The following is a 17,377-nucleotide window of genomic DNA, read 5'->3' as shown; positions in this document are numbered from 1 at the left end:
GTTGGTGAGTTGCTTTTGTATCCTGGTGAAGAGTAAAACCATTTTTCCCATTTCCCCCCACAATCAGACATGAGATTTTATGACATAATTATGCAACAACTTTTTTTTTACAGATTTTTATCCTGGGGTTCAGAATATTTATAATTACATTATACTAGTATATTCAAACCCGATTCCAAAAAAGTTGGGACACTACAAATTGTGAATAAAAACAGAATGCAATGATGTGGAAGTTTCAAATTTCAATATTTTATTCAGAATACAGCGTAGATGACATCAAATGTTTAAACTGAGAAAATGTATCATTTTAAGGGAAAAATAAGTTGATTTTTAAATTTCATGGCATCAACACATCTCAAAAAAGTCAGGACAAGGCCATGTTTACCACTGTGTGGCATCCCATCTTCTTTTTATAACAGTCTGCAAACGTCTGGGGACTGAGGAGACAAGTTGCTCAAGTTTAGGAATAGGAATGCTGTCCCATTCTTGTCTAATACAGGCTTCTAGTTGCTCAACTGTCTTAGGTCTTCTTTGTCGCATCTTCCTGTTTATGATGCGCCAAATGTTTTCTGTGGGTGAAAGATCTGGACTGCAGGCTGGCCATTTCAGTGCCCGGATCCTCCTTCTACGCAGCCATGATGTTGTAATTGATGCAGTATGTGGTCTGGCATTGTCATGTTGGAAAATGCAAGGTCTTCCCTGAAAGAGACGACATCTGGATGGGAGCATATGTTGTTCTAGAACTTGGATATACTTTTCAGCATTGATAGTGCCTTTCCAGATGTGTAAGCTGACCATGCCACACGCACTCATGCAACCCCATACCATCAGAGATGCAGGCTTCTGAACTGAGCGCTGATAACAACTTGGGTTGTCCTTGTCCTCTTTAGTCCAGATGACATGGCGTTCCAGTTTTCCAAAACGAACTTAAAATTTTGATTCGTCTGACCACAGAACAGTTTTCCACTTTCCACTTTGTCACAGTCCATTTTAAATGAGCCTTGGCCCAGAGAAAACACCTGTGCTTCTGGATCATGTTTAGATATGGCTTCTTTTTTGACCTATAGAGTTTTAGCCGGCAACGGCGAATGGCAGGGTGGATTGTGTTCACCGTTTTCTGGAAGTATTCCTGAGCCCATGTTGTGATTTCCATTACAGTAGCATTCCTGTATGTGATGCAGTGCCGTCTAAGGGCCCGAAGATCACGTGCATCCAGTATGGTTTTCCGGCCTTGACCTGTTTCGCACAGAGATTGTTCCAGATTCTCTGAATCTTTGGATGATATTATGCACTGTACATGATGATAACTTCTAACTCTTTGCAATTTTTCTCTGAGAAACTCCTTTCTGATATTGCTCCACTATTTTTTTGCTGCAGCATTGGGGGAATTGGTGATCCTCTGCCCATCTTGACTTCTGAGAGACACTACCACTCTGAGAGGCTCGTTTTATACCCAATCATGTTGCCGATTGACCTAATAAGTTGCAAATTGGTCCTCCAGCTGTTCCTTATATGTACATTTAACTTTTCCGACCTTTTATTGCTACCGGTCCCAACTTTTTTGGAATGTGTAGTTCTCATGAAATCCAAAATGAGCCAATATTTGGCATGACATTTCAAAATGTCTCACTTTCAACATTTGATATATCATCTATATTCTATTGTGAATAAAATATAAGTCTATGCGATTTGTAAATTATTCCATTCCTTTTTTACTCACAATTTGTACAGTGTCCCAACTTTTTTGGAATCGGGTTTGTAATTATAGTCTATATATCATAATAATAATCAAGTTTGCTAAAGCTTTGCTTAAAACTATTTTACACAGACTGCATTTTAAGTGTTTTAATATCATATATTTATTTGTGTACTGTTATTTACTTCCTCAGAGTAATAAAACATTGAACCTTCTAAATTTCATTTATACATTTCATGAATTTCATTTGTCGGCAACAGGGTTTTAATAGTTAAGTAAAACTAAAACCATGAAAAATTCTGTTACTTGAAATAAAATAAAATAAACATTAACTAAAATAAAATTACACACACACACAAACGTTTTACTTGCCAAGGCAACTAAAATAACTGGAAATGGAAAATATAAAAAATAAAAACTGATTCAAAATATTAACAAAAACTGTAATTGTATCTTAGTATACAATAACACAGGATGAAACAGTCATGCTACCACTACATATAAACCAGTATATGCTACTTTATTATAATTTTTTCTCTATTTATACACGTGTGGGTGTGTGTGTAAATGGTCATCACATATTTTTATAATTTGATTTTTTTAGCCAAAAATCCACCAAATAACATTAATAAAAATGTTAAGACAAATACTATTTTGATAATTTTTATTCAATATTATATATATTTTTAGATATAATAAAAAAGCCCTTTTTTATTGCTTCCTAATGATATATTCCTTTTAAAACAGCATAACTTCACTTTTAAAACAAACCTAAAACTATGCTTTTAAAACAAAGCCGAAACTATGCTTTTAAAACAAAGCTAAAACTACGCTTTAACAAAGCCAAAACCAAGCCTTTAAAACAAAGCACATACGGCTCTGAGGACTAGAACTATCGATGCTCATTTTCAGACGGGCCCGTAAGAATGTGGACAGGCTCTGAATTACGGGGTGCTCCGAGCTCTCTAATTCTTTAGAAGAGGGCTTACATGAGGGCTTGAGTTTCCAGTTTCCATCAGCATGTGAATTCATATGCTTTTTCACTGGAAGGTGTGTCCAACCCTAGGAAAGAGAAAACCAGAGGATTCTTCACACTAACTGTCTTCACTCAAGTCTTTTTTCTAGTCGTCATATATTATATGATAACAAGATTGTTAAAATGAACTCACTTCACTGATCATATTTTAAATTTACATCATATATGATTCAGAATTGAAGATGACAGCACAAATGTAGTGTCTGTCACGGTCTCAACTCTGAAACCAATGACGTTTCAATCCTCTGACTCTCTTCGTTTTAGATCCACTGTTTTACACCAGTCATGCTGCAAGATCTGCTCGAGGGTCAGCCGTTCAGCTGGATCACGGTTTAGGCACTGGACAATCAGATCACGGCATTCTGTTTTCAGGAGAGAGCTGGTTAGTTGTGACCATGTGACACTAATTGTGACATGTACGAAAAAAACAGCTTCTGAAATGTGGTTAATTTAAGGTTAAGGGAGTTTACAATTATTACAAACGTATCTCTGAACACATAATTGTAACCTCTAACATCAGTTGGTAAATACTAAAGACATTCTCAACCAATGTTTGTTAATTCTGTGCAGAAGCTGTATGTGTGTGTTATCAGTGCTATTCTCTCACCTTTGGATAAATCTGGGTTTTCAAACCTAATTTTGGCTTTCGTGATTTCCGTTATATTGCAAAATGGAGAACATGTGTTCACCATCTCATACAACAGCACACCTAGAGTCCAGACATTTGTAGAGACGGCGTGGAATTTGCCACAGGTGAAGAGTTCAGGTGGGAAGTAAGCCTGTATTCCTGTAAGAAAGACATGTTCAGCGTTGAGCAATTCTTAAGTGTCACATGATCAGTAATAAGTCACTACATGCTAGTTTCCACACTCTGTTACACAAAATGCCAGCTCACCTCTATATTGCCTGCATTAGTAGCCATTACTACTAAGTAGTTGACCACAGCCAAAGTCTATCAGCTTGAGCTCCAAAGTGTGTTTTCTCAACAGGATATTCTCTGGATGAATATCGTTATGAAAAACACCGCGCTCAATGCAGTGCTGTACTGCTTGCACCGCCTGACACATGATGAGCCGTGCTGTCTTCTCATTCATGTTAGGATTGTTGTTGATGAAGTCAAACAAGCTCTCGCAGGGATCCGGATTCTCCATAATGAGAGTGAATACTTGAGGGTGCTCAAACCACTCATATAGTTGGATGACGTAGGGGCTTATGGGTCCTTGCCTCATCATTAGCATCAGCGCAACTTCGGTAATAAGAGGTTTGGGATGCACAGTCTACAGAAAAGAAGCGACAAAAGGTTAATTTGGTAAAAGTCTGAAGAATATGTATCGTTTTTAAATGTACTGTACTCTACATTGCTTTGAACTTTGAAGTTTTTTGCTGCCTAATTGTCTATTGAATTCATGCTTAATGTTACGTACAAGTGAATTAACTACAGTAATCAATACATATTATGTTTTGCCAGCTTACAGTTTGAAGATACTGATCCCGTACAGTCTTTTGAATACGTTTGATGGCAACCTGCAAAAGGTAAAAAACACAGTTGAGCATACTGAACACCTTACCTTAACCTAACCATGAAGAACTGAGTATTTAAGAATAAAACCTTTTTTTCTGATTTCAATGTAAGAGCAAAATGTCTGTCTACCTTTTTGCCATCAGAAATACGGATTCCCTCATACACCTTGCCATAGCCTCCTTCTCCAATAATCTTTTGCACTTTATAGCGAGAGCGAAGGGATTCTAAAAAAAAAAAAAAAAAACACATACACGAGAACATATTATATATTGTATTATATATCATACAATGTATTATATATTAAAAGCTTGCTAGATGATTTGAAGTTGCATAAAATGCTTAAAACAGTATGAGTTATTCTTTTTCTTTTTTCTTCAAGATTTGTAATAATTTACAAAGTAATTTGCATAAAAATTGTTCAAATTAAAATAAAATAATCAACTAAGCTAACTGCTAGTTGGTTAATTCTTAAAAGGCACAGCCTTAATTGGTGCCTTGTGACAATAAACAATATTAATATAGAAAATAAAAATGAATAAGGCACAAACATGTTCAAGAGACAGTGGATGCCAGCTTACTGCAAATTAACTTTAAGTTTAAGCATATTTAATAAACTTATTTGAAAGCAGTTTATTACTTCAGTGACATTTATCTTGTTGTAATGATCACAGATTTACCATTAGTGGGGGCGCAGTCTGAAGACTCTGGGACAGGTGACGGCTCAGGATCATCCAGTTCTGGCGGAGGAACAAAAGGCTCCACTTTGTCCTGGCAGCAGAAAGGCTTTTTCACAGCCTTCCACACGCTCTTGAGGAAAGAGTGGATTCCTCTCCTCTTCCTATGTTCTTCTGTACCCTTTTTTGTAACTAAGATCAACAAATTTAATAACAACTATTAGAGATCTCTGACCTTGAATTAAATGAAAATAGTTGACATTTTACTGTTATAGCTGCACAGATGTCCTCTGTTTGTAATGCAGTTTTATTCTCACCTGAAGCCTCCAATTTCAGTCTCTCTGTACTGTCCTCAGAGATGACGTTAGGTGTAGAGTCATCTAATCTGGATAATGTCTTTAGGTTCAGGCAAGCTGAAGCTCCTACTGGCTCAACAAGCACTTCACCTGGAAGTGTAAAGCTGGACTGCTCTGGGCAGCTATCCGAACTGGATAAAGCGGCATCACTTCGCCCTTCCAGGCTAGGTGTAGGGTTGTCAAACTGTGGGTCCGGCTGTGGTTGACAGTCCACTGTGTTCTTGGAGCAGAAGGGAAGCTTCACAGCCTTACGTACTTTCTTGAAGAAAGACGAAATTATGTTCTTCTTCCTCCTGCTGCCATGCTTTTCTGAAACTAAGAAAAACAAATATTAGTGACAAATATGACCCAGGGTTATCATCATTAACTAAAACTAAAACATTTTTAATTGCCTTGGCAACTAACTGAAATAGGTTGAAGCACTAAAAAAAAAACTGAAACAGTAACTCTTGGTGTTTATGGAACTTAATGGAATTATTTCTATTTGCCAAACAGATAGGCCTACATTATTTCATGAATATTTCTTACATTATTTCAATTTTTATATTTTGTACATTTTTAAGTCGGCCACTAGTGTTAATTACCAGCAAACATCAAATACTACGCTCTCCAATGCTAGAGAACAAATGACAGAAACACTACAAGCCCCACTATAACCCATCTACTGCTGTCCTGAATTTGTGAGATGTGTGTAGATCAGAGCTGAACAGTTTCACCTGTTGAGCTCTTCTCCTCAGGAGGGGCCTCCGTGACACTCTGAGAGCCAAGACTCAACTGACTCTCTACGCTCTCCTCAGACATGGACGATAATCTTGAAGACATATTGTCCGGTGTAAATGTATCAAATGTGTGCATTGTGGTAATTTATCTGCAATTCTGCACTTTGTGTAGTAGACTCTGTAGACTGTAAAGTCTGCACACTGTGCGTTTAGATATGAAGACTTTTGTCAAAAGATAATTTCACTCGCGCTGTCTCTTTGACTAAAGCTAGACTAACTCTCTGTGTTGCAAATTCACTCAGAAAATTAGCGTCTGTCACCGATGATACTCCTAATAGCATATGAATCCTCAGAAAGACTCAGCGATATCACGGCTGCTGTGTGACGTCATGGAAATGGAACGCAATTTGCATAATGGAATAGAATGAAGGAGTCCCGATGTGATGTGCATTTTTTAAACATTAGGCTTGTATGAGATGCACCTCGCCTTTGCCTGAAATGTAGGCGAGAGTAGCTGGCTGCAGTGAGGGAAGGAGTGAAATAAGACCTCTCCAAGTGGGAGAAGATACCAACGAGATCAAAGGCAGACATCTCGTTATTCACACGCACGTGCTGTGTTGCTAATAAACATGATATAATCTCAGTTCTGTTGCTTTTATGTGGAAATAAATATGATGATAAAGACACTCAAACTGCTTACTATTTGATTCCATACGAAAGGTGTATTTATCATCAATTTTTACTTTAGTAGAAACATGTATTTTAGATTTTTATAGAAATATGACAACAATCACATATCTCACACAGAGATCGCATGTCACCGTGTTTGGGAACATTCATGCATGATTCAAATATATAATCAGGGTTTAAATTAGTCCGGGGTTTGAGCCCCGGCACATTGACTCCGGGCTCGACATTAACGGCAAACAAGTTAAGCTGAGGTAAAAAAAAAAAAAAAAAAAAAAAAAAAAAAAAAAAAAAAAATTTTTATATTTAAAAAATACAGTTAGTAAGGTCATTACGACTGTTTAATAGTTCAGTAAACAGTTCAATAAGCAAATACAATAATATTAGGTCACTTACATTTAGGCGGAACCACAGCGTATCTCACAGCAACCATCCGATTCATTGCTGAATGAATCCGTGTTCTGAACGAATCGGTTGAGTCAAAGTTTCATTAGTCCATGAATAAACATCTAATGAATCTGCCGTTTGAACGAATCGCTTGACTGAACAACAGTGACTCACTCATTAAACGCTCACTACTGGCGTTTTAATTTAATTTAAAAGTAAAGTAAGTTTCACCGTCTTACCTTCATCATGGGGGAATTATGGTCGTTCTGTAGACGTTGGATTAACGTTGAATTAGGTGTTGATTTTGAAAAGTGAATCAACGTTGATAACGAAGTTGTTTCACCGTCGAACCTTGCACCAAATACACAACTGTATGTTTAATTAGAGCCTAGTTTGCATTTAGATCAACACTGTACATTATAAAGGCTAAAAATCGACTGGCAGCAATGGCTTTACAATTAACTTCAATAAACTACCACATGCTCAAAATTGTAAAACAGCAGTTTTATTTAGAAAACATACTGTATAAAACAGATGGAAATAATCCCAAACTTTATTTTGCAGAGTATGCATGGATGTGTTGTTAAAAACATGTAGAAGAACAATCCAAATACAATAATATTTAAAGGTTTTTTGCCAAATAATTTGACATATTTTTGCATATAAATGCATATTTTGTACGGCACTTGCAAGAGAAACCCTTGTACCTTTATGACTGAAACCAGCTGATTTTTTTTATTCTGGTGTGAAACAAGTAAAATCAAATGAAGTACATTTTTATTAAACTAAGTAAAATCAAAACCAGATGAACAGTTTCTTACCAATGTTTCAATAAGCTGGATCCTTGATGACTCCACAAGGGGAAAGAAGAAATGTTTTAATGAAAAATTCTTAAAAAGCAGGATTTCATTTTATACAATTTCTTTAAACCAGTGGTTCTCAAACTTTTTATACCAAGTACTACTTCAGAAAATATTTGTCTCTCTAAGTTCCACCATAATGACCAAGATTAAATTTCAGCAGTGTAGTAGGCCTAACTATTCAACTACAGCTCTACAGTTCAAAAATGAGGCAGTTTTATTCCTAATAAGAACATTTATTGTTGTCAGCCACTTTAACATTGTAAATACACAGTTTGAACATTAACAATGCACTGTGCTTACATGCAGGTAAATGAAAAACTTAAAGTTTAAATTAAAATGTTATAACAAAAGTTACATAACTGTACTGTACTTAAATGTAAAAAAAAAAAAAAAAAAACTTACTCAAAGATTAAATTAAAATGTATTAACATTAATATTTAATTTAGTGATTCCCCTGCATAATCACTATGTTAGAGGGGGCCTGACACTGAGAACCACTGCTTAACAATCCTAATTCATTTTTACATTTATTTTCATTAATTCGTTTAAATTGTACCGACATTTGCAATTATATGTTTCAGAAAACACTTTGAGACTATTATAAGTATAAAAACATATATAACACACCTAATGCATGGGACTCATATCAGGAAAATGTGGGAAAAAATCTCTAAAAAAAAAGACATTAACACAATTTACCAGTAACACAACCTCAGATGAGCATCTAACTTGAGCATCTGTGATAAAGCAATACAAAAATACACACACAGGTATTTACCTTCTGCAGGATACATGTCCTTGTTACCCATTTGTAAACTCTGGTAATGTAACGATATAACGTACTTTACTATTTTCAAAAGATAATAAAGATAGCGATTTTCTTACCTCATTTTGCCAGTATGTTTGCAGGACCTCTCAGAACACATCTCTGACCCTTCTTGTGTTCAGATTACAGTTTTTGTTCTCCATTGACATGTCACGACTCAAATTCGCTCAAAATAAAAAATAAAATAAAAATAACAGGCAAATATTAAATAATTCGGGACCGAGCGAGCAGTTTCAATGTCAGCCGCCTCACTCACAGAAAGACGATAATAACCGTCATATTTTCAAATGTAGAAAGGCGCGAACCGTTTCATTGTCCAGTTTCCTGGATGACCCCATACGGTAAAAAAATACATTTATTTTGGCCAAAATATATTTTAAATATATGCTAAATATATGTTGTAACTGTGAAGTTCAATAAAATATATTTTTGAAATCGAAAATATATTTAATTTCAACCTTCATTTACCAAAATATATTTAAAAATGTATTTCAGGGTCAAGAAAATACATTTTCAACCTTACAGTAGAATGTGGATGGAGAGCAAAAGTATCCATTATTTAAAATGGGATTTTTAAATAATGGATTTTTTTTTTTTTTTTTTTTTGCATTCTAAAATAGTTTACAGTAAAGTGACAGAATATGCCTGATTAGTATGTACAACATAAACAAATAATTGGCTACAAATAAAACAAGAGCCAAATGGGTTAGAAAAGAATTAGATAAGTCAAGTTTATTTATTTGCTTGTCACATTGCAGAATACCTCACTACTAATGTAGTACAGTTGACTTTGACTACCTGGCAGGATATACATGAGGACATTGATGATAAGGCATTAAGTGGCAGTAGGTTCACTGTATGAGTTGATGTTTTGAAAAGGAACCAGAACTAGCACGATGCACACAATACAAAATTGCTATGTACACTTTAATTTGTTGACATTAATTCATTATAAGGGATAGAATATAACACACATTAATGGTAACACACACAGTATTAAAATCATCAGTATAATTTTTTGTTTAAAATAAACAGCAAAAACAATGCACAATATATAATACTGCTAATGTAATGTACATTTGATTTTTTTGCCATTAAATATTAAATATTCAATCACATGTTTTTTTCAATGATAATGAAGACATGTTAGTGTTATAAACATAACCATAACAAATAAACTGAAAAAGTTACAATTATTTATACAAATTGCTTCAAAATCACTTTGCAAAAATATACCACATTGTATAAAATTTCGCATTGCTTTAGTAATGTAGTAATGTACCAAAAACTTTGTACACTGACACTAAAGATCAAATTGAATAAAACAACTTAGGCCACTCTTAGTTTCATTTGACGTCTCATTTAAGGAATTCAGACTGATTAATATTTCTAAAAAATGTAATCAACTTTGAGTTTTCAGTGTGAATGATCAGACATTTGCATTTGATAGCTGAAGCAGGAATAGCTGTAAGATGTCCAAGAAGTTTTGACACTGGTTCAAAGTAACTTGGATTTGAGGCACAGAGACTATGCTTTGCTTGTTCATAGAATCTGCCAATGGCATAACACCTCTCCTCATTTTCATTTTGACAAATCAAGAATCTTTTAATCCTAAAAAGTTTTGAGCTTCGTCATTCAACACAACAGTGAAGGAATTGCGTTTAGATACACGGCTGTAATCTTCTGAGTGAACCACCTCGCCATTTGTAATGATTCGTTGAAAGTACTTTACCCTGCCTTTTTGTATCCCATAACGACTCAGTGCAATACAGTCATCTCTCCTAAGTAATCGCACTTTAGGACGATCGAGTGCAGTGACATCACATGTGCGGGTTACATGTTTCAAACTGTTTTTTGGTCTTGTCAGAGTTTCAAAGATCTCCTTGCATTCATTTGAGGCATGTTTTAAGGATAGTCTGACCATAAAAAGGTAAAGCCTTTTGTAACCAAAAGGTTTTGACAATCTGCAGTGCAACACCTTGAGTGCTTTTGATCATGTCAAGTAGTTTAGCATTATAAGACTCAAATACAAAGGCAGATTGAGCCCACAAAGGCCCCCAGTTAACTACACTTCTTGGTAAATGGAGGCAAAGATGGACATTATAAGACATATTGGCTTCCCCATAGTATAACCTCCATGTCCTTCACAAAATCTGTTAAAAGTGCCTCAGACTCAGTAATCTGGTCTCTGGTTATATTTTCACCCAACAGAAGTGATACACCCTTAACTAGTTTGGACCAGTGATTCAGTAGTGGTTCTGGCAAGACACCTTTTAGTACAGGCAAGCTATAATAAAGAGCCACATGTACTACCACTCGTGGGCTTTCCAGAATTTCCTCAATGTGACTGACCTTGGCACACGAGGTACATTACATGGTGGTTTAATCTTTAAAAGCAACTCGTCTATCAATTTTGTAGACCTACCTATATACCAGTGCTTTTCATGGTTTTTCACTGTTTAACCACAGCCCTGTTACAGTTCTTGCAACACCCAGAAGTACTGAATGCATGTAGTCTGGCACAGACCCTTCAATGACATCAAAACTGGGAAGGCGACACAATGCACTTGGTCCTTTGACACCCATAACAGGCTGTCCAGACTCTAACGCAGCTTCTACAAATTCATTTGTCTGTTCCTGACTGCGAAGCTGGAGGTCTTTCTGAAAAGGATATACACGAGTAGATCCTCTGCCCTTTTCAATCCATTTTCCTTTGTGAAGGCAATAGGAGCAGCCATATTCACCATTGAACTGTTTGACATTCTGTATTAAAGGTCTGGCAACTGAGTCACTCATCAGAACTAGAGGGATTACTTTTGTATTGATAGAAACACCTTTGTCCTTTTCCCATGTGAAACCACTGTCCTCTAGTTTTACACATTCCTCTACAAAAGGATTTAAGAATGTTCTCATATGAGGCTTCTTATCCCCAAACCACAGTCCACAAAGGAGGTACATTATCCTGTCTCATTTTCAACGGCAACTCATTAATGTTACATTAAAAGAGGCCAAATACTACAAGGTGGACTTTTTAAAAACTGGCACACCATCACAGCTAAATGTCAAGGTAAGGGTTGAAAGGGGCGTATCTGAACCACTTAAAGCTTTCTGATACAAAAAACCATCACAAATATCACTGAGAGATGTTGATGTTTCTTTTTGCCTTTTTACCAATTCGTCTGCAATTCCTGGAATTTTCAAAAGATTTTTTATCTGATCTTCCAAGGAGAGGTATATGAAAAAATTATTGGTGAACCTGCTGGCTTTGTCATGAGTAATGTTGCATTGAACACAATGAACATGGTCCATTTCAGCTGACATTATGTCATTGCACTGGTCACACAAATAACAGATTCTCATAATGTCTTTGGTATAATCGAAAGCTTTGTAAAAGGGAGTATTTTGTCCTGCATACCGAATCATTACCACCAACAACATTTAGGATTCTCATAATATCCTCAAGACAGTCATTGGTCAAACTGTGTTTGAGCTTAAGTGCCAGAAGTAGTAGTTGGGTTTGATCTTTTGTTTGACCTGAATCCGCTGGATCCTCTATCTGAACAGGACTGGAAGTGCACTCTTCATCAGGAGTAGTTAGCTGGATGTCTTCTGGGATGGTGTCTGGGAATGGCTAAAAAAAACAAAAAACGAGAATTATGGGTCCTGTTAACATCACATTAATACTCTTTGAAGAGATAACACACCTTGAAAACAGAAAAATAAGATAAGTTACTTGTTATAAAGGAGCAATTAATTAAAAAGGATAGTGAAAGTTCTGTAATCCTTTACTCACCCTCAAGTTGTTCTAAACCTGTAAGATTTTCTTCCCTGTTGAACACAAAATACAGTAAGCTATTTTGAAGAATGCAGGTAACCAAACAGTTAATGGACCCCATTGACTTCCATAGTATAAATTCTATAAAACAAAAAATACAGTGCAAGTCAACAGAGAACAGAAACTGTTTTGTTACCGACATTCTTTAAAATATCTTATTTTGTGTTCAACAGAACAAGGAAACTACAGGTTTAGAACAACATGAGGGTGAGTAAATTTGCATTTTTTGGTGAACCATACCTTTAAATTAATTAATTAATTAAAGGGATGTATCAATTGTAAACTGTGAAAATTACAAGAACCATACCTTATGACATTCCTTGATAACATTCTCAAGGTCTTCTGCTACCTTAATTCTGAAAAAGAAAAAAACATATACAGTAATGAATAAAATGTAAGTGCTTACTGCTTTTATAAAATTCTAAGTTTACTGCCATTAATGCCTCCAAAACTTAGCAAAAAGTGCCAAGCTGTAACTTTTTTTAATAATTACTTGCTTGATAGTAACATCATAGTTTCTGTTTTTGAATTCAGTTAGTCATCTCCAACTGATTCATAAAACTGAATTACTAAAAAGAGTCACTCATAAAATGATAACTATAGCGATACATATAAAATATATATGCTTTAAGAATCATAATAAGAATAAATTTCACACCACAACTATTATACACCTAATATTATATTATACTGATTCAAGAACATGCAGAGAAATCGGACATACTCGCGCTATAAATCATGAAAGTGTAAACTCCTAGTAAGATCGCGAGTGCTAGGGTGTCATTTGGGACAGGGCCTAAATCCCCTGATCAGAAGAGGCAACTTCACGTGATTACCGGTAATACGGGAGCCGGGGTACACCTTTATCTTTTTTTTAGTTTATGGGGTGTACACGTTATGCTCTGTAGAATCAAAAGAACCGACTATGAATTATTGGTGACTAACTTGTTCGCACCATAAGCATTAGAAACAAAAGTACACCCGCCAGAACGGCTGATTGAGGAAAATTTTAATGGCGTTTTGGTTGGTGTTAATCGACCTAGCAGTGGGAGAAATTTTATCCACACACCTTTTTTTTAGGGCCCATCTTCGTATGGTTCTTGGAGGAATTTCCTCTTCAGCATCAGTTAGATACCGTTTATACGAAATCCTGTGTAGAGGCTCGCTCATTGTGTCTGTAAATCATATGTGACATATTGATGAAATTAAGAACAACATTGAGGATTAATCGTAAAACCCAAAGGGTTAACGTTACGAACATTTGTAATAAAGATAGAATGTTATGTATTGTGACATGCTTACCAAGTAGTCTTCCAGAGAATAAAAAAAATGCATCGTCTGAAATCCATCCGTCAATGCGCGGAGCCGCGCACTGTCTGCATGGCGCAATGCCTTGATGATATAATAAAACTGCATAATTAGATTTTAAAGGTAAAAAAAAAAAAAATTTAAAAGAATCCTAAAATGTTTTAATGTAAGTGCAAATACATTACAAATGTCAACAATTTCGTTAATTAAAAAAGCAGTTTGATGACGTCATTAAGGGGAAAAAAAAAAAAAAAAAAAACGTTGCCTGAGGCGCGAATTACGTGACTGCACCGAGGATTGGAGACGGGAAGAAAAACAAGCCGATTATTGTTCGCGTTAATTAAGTGGGTGGAGGATGAAAAATTCTCAATTCTCCAACTGCACATATTAGAGGATTTGATGAGGATGAATACTCAGCGGGTCTAGAAGAAAATGACGTTTACTTTGTGGAGTGGCACCAAGGCGTCAAAAAGCCGAAAGGCGGTTGGCCGGTTTTTGAGGCCTCCATCATCAAGATAGCAGGTAACGTTACCTATTCGATAATGTCCCCAGTTTTTAAAATAAACGTGTTTTTGCATTCATAGAGCTTTGACAAGACCCGTAAAACTTTTGTTCATCTTCGGAACACAAATTAAGATATTTTTGATGAAATCTGAGAGCTGTCTCACTCCTCCATAAGGGATTGAAACTTGCTGGCCCAGAATAGTTATTAAAGTCATCGTTAATATAGTCCAAGTGACTACAGTGGCTCACTTGGACTATTTTAACGATGTCTTTAATATACTCTTATGTCATCCTTTAATATTCTGGATACACTTATAACAAGACGTCAGTAAAATATTCATAAAAAAAAAAAAAAAAAAAAAATATATATATAGTATATATATATATATATATATATATATATATATATATATATATATATAATTAAAATCATCAGGACCATGTTATGACTTGATCAGCATTATTCTATGGAGGTAAATCAGTAGCTAAACTCGAGAGGTTGGAACATCTGAATGTGAGAACTTGTCATATTTAACATTCGTATTTGTAAGTTGAAATTTACACTCACAGCTCTGATGTGAAAAGCTGGAATCTTTCAATTTGCACACACAGACAATGATCAAACACCCGTGTTTTGAATTGAAGTTGTAGATTAATATCACAAATGTGTGTAAAATGACAGACACAAATGTTTACGACATATTTACTTTTGCACTTTACTTCAGTTTTCGCTGCACAACGTCAAGTCGGCACTTACAAACCTCTCAGATCTGGCAGTACGAGTTCAAATCCTAGCGCTCTGACTTTTGCTACTCTTTTTGCAGTATTCCTGTTGCAAAACTCACTTGTGCACTTGTATATGCAGATGTGAGAGCGCAGAGCCAGGGGCGGGGCTTTGGTGAGAGCAAGACATTTTATTGGTCGATGCCTGACCATGAACAACGCCAGCCATCGCGACTCTTGCCAAGAAAGAAATTTGTGTTTTATTTTATGCATATGTATCAGTTAGGCCTATTTGTATATGCTAAGCTTTTACATGAATTTTAAGACACTGCATTTCATTTTGTCATTCAGGTATTATCTAGTAGACAAATAATGCAACATCTTTCATATGTATATCCCACTGCATATTGCAGAGTAATATCGCTGCACCAGAGCAGCTGAGAAACAGTTGTGACATGCTTTGATCTCACCGCCACGTCGGTCATGTGGAGCTATCAATAGTACTAAACATCTCGCGCTGTCAATCTATTTGAATGGGATTAATCAGGACAGACAGCAGTTTCACTATATTTGCAGCGATTTTTAGTAATTATTAACACATAATGTACATTGACTGTGCATGGCTGACTACGCTTAGCATTTTATTCTGGGAGATGAAACAGTATTTATTCGCATTCGCATACTCCTTAGCAGTCAAATGTGATCAAAACACCTTAAGTGGAACTTTTAACCAATAAAATAACTGTACTACATAGCTCTTACATAGCTCTTACTTAGCTCAGTCCTTTTAGTTAATTTTGAAGAGATTATGATACTAAATAATATGCGCAATAATTATGATCCATGAATGACCATTTAAAATATAACAATTTCTAATATGCTTATTATTTATATTACAATAAGTGTAGTATTTAGGGTTAAAATAGAGAAAATGTTTTTAAATTCAATTTAAATTTAATTTTTTAATTTAATTTAAATTTCATTTCATTTAAATTCCAGTGCAAAGAGGCAAATTAGAGGCATTTGGTGTCCAAAAGATAATATTCATATGTAATGCCATTGTTTAACCACTAGATGGCCTTATGATGTTATAAATAAATAGATGTATTTAGCTCTACTCTAGTTGCTCAAAACAGTATTGCTGGTCATAACTGCTTTATTTTTTTAGGTTTTGCTTTTTTAATGTACATTTAGACTTATCAACACTCGATTTTTTATAAGCTTTTTTTATGTTGCATTTTAAAAAGGTTCATTACTGACAAGCAAATTAAGGAATTTTAATCCAATGAAGAAGTTTAAATTATTTTACAAATCATAAAAATAATAAAAACAACAGAGTTATGTTGCAATTCTGGCACAGCGATATGCCGTGGGATATACATATGAAAGATGTTGCATTATTTGTCTACCAGAATAATACCTGAATGACAAAATGAATGCAGTGTCTTAAAATCCTGTAAAAGCTAAGGATATTCAGTGAAAATAGTTTGCAGTGTTTTACAAATAACTGATACATATGTATGAAATAAAACACATTTCTTTCTTGGCATGTCGCGGTGGCTGGCTGGCGTTGTTCATTGGTCAGGCATCGACCAATAAAATGTCTTCATTCGTTCGCACCAAAGCCCCGCCCCTGGCTCTGCGCTCTCACATCTGCATATACAAGTGCACAAGTGAGTTTTTGCAACAGGAATACTGCAAAAAGAGTAGCAAAAGTCAGAGCGCTAGGATTTGAACTCGTACTGCCAGATCTGAGAGGTTGTAAGTGCCGACTTGACGTTGTGCAGCGAACTGAAGTAAAGTGCAAAAGTAAATATGTCGTAAACATTTTGTGTATGTCATTTTACACATTTGTGACTATTAATCTACAACTTCCAATTCAAAACACGGGTGTTTGATCATTGTCTGTGTGTGCAAATTGAAAGATTTAGCTTTTCACATCAGAGCTGTAAGTGTAAATTTTCAACTTACAAATACAAATGTTAATATGACAAGTTCTCACATTCAGATGTCCAACCTCTCGAGTTTAGCTACTGATTTACCTCCATATTATTCTATCCACAGATTTCAGTGGGGTTTAAGTCTGGTAAAACTTAAGGAGCTTGAAGAACAGCTACCCAAGCCAGTAGACACTCTTAAGAGAAAGAGTAAACCTTCAATGAAACTCCTAGAGGCCGCAGATGTTGAGAGAGGAACCAGCAGCTAAGAAAAAGGTTAGTGTTTCCCATATGTGAATATATT

The 17,377-nt window shown here is 35.4% G+C and overlaps 1 protein-coding gene and 1 long non-coding RNA gene across 2 annotated transcripts; both read right to left on the bottom strand.

Annotated features, from left to right (window-relative positions):
• Nucleotides 1–2,406: 2,406 nt before the first annotated feature.
• LOC122139392 lies at nucleotides 2,407–3,533 on the bottom strand. Its single transcript, XR_006156237.1, has 3 exons — nucleotides 3,340–3,533; nucleotides 2,866–3,094; nucleotides 2,407–2,758 (listed from the first exon to the last, which is right to left on the bottom strand). It is a non-coding gene; the product is annotated as an uncharacterized LOC122139392 (long non-coding RNA).
• A 110-nt stretch (nucleotides 3,534–3,643) lies between these two features.
• On the bottom strand, nucleotides 3,644–6,434 carry LOC109066549 (calcium-dependent protein kinase 19-like). The gene is made up of 6 exons (XM_042737673.1): nucleotides 6,001–6,434; nucleotides 5,246–5,599; nucleotides 4,932–5,120; nucleotides 4,384–4,478; nucleotides 4,206–4,256; nucleotides 3,644–4,009 (listed from the first exon to the last, which is right to left on the bottom strand). Exons 1-6 carry the CDS (start codon nucleotides 6,137–6,139, stop codon nucleotides 3,644–3,646), a joined length of 1,194 nt encoding a protein of 397 aa, XP_042593607.1. The 5' UTR covers nucleotides 6,140–6,434.
• Between the last annotated feature and the right edge of the window lie 10,943 nt (nucleotides 6,435–17,377).

Source organism: Cyprinus carpio, chromosome B13, assembly GCF_018340385.1.
Source record: "Cyprinus carpio isolate SPL01 chromosome B13, ASM1834038v1, whole genome shotgun sequence".
Lineage (NCBI taxonomy): Eukaryota > Metazoa > Chordata > Actinopteri > Cypriniformes > Cyprinidae > Cyprinus > Cyprinus carpio.
The sequence above is the reverse complement of the archived record's forward strand: the minus strand, read 5'-3'. Positions and strand labels throughout refer to the sequence as shown.

Bases quoted from the DNA above. Each gene is read 5' to 3' on its own strand.
- LOC109066549 (XM_042737673.1), bottom strand. From the start codon at position 6,139: ATGCACACATTTGATACATTTACACCGGACAATATGTCTTCAAGATTA. The intron at 5,600-6,000 runs GTGAAACTGTTC...TGTTTTTCTTAG, and splicing joins TGAGGAGAAGAGCTCAACAG to TTTCAGAAAAGCATGGCAGC. The intron at 4,479-4,931 runs GTAAATCTGTGA...TTTTTTTTTTAG, and splicing joins AGACTGCGCCCCCACTAATG to AATCCCTTCGCTCTCGCTAT.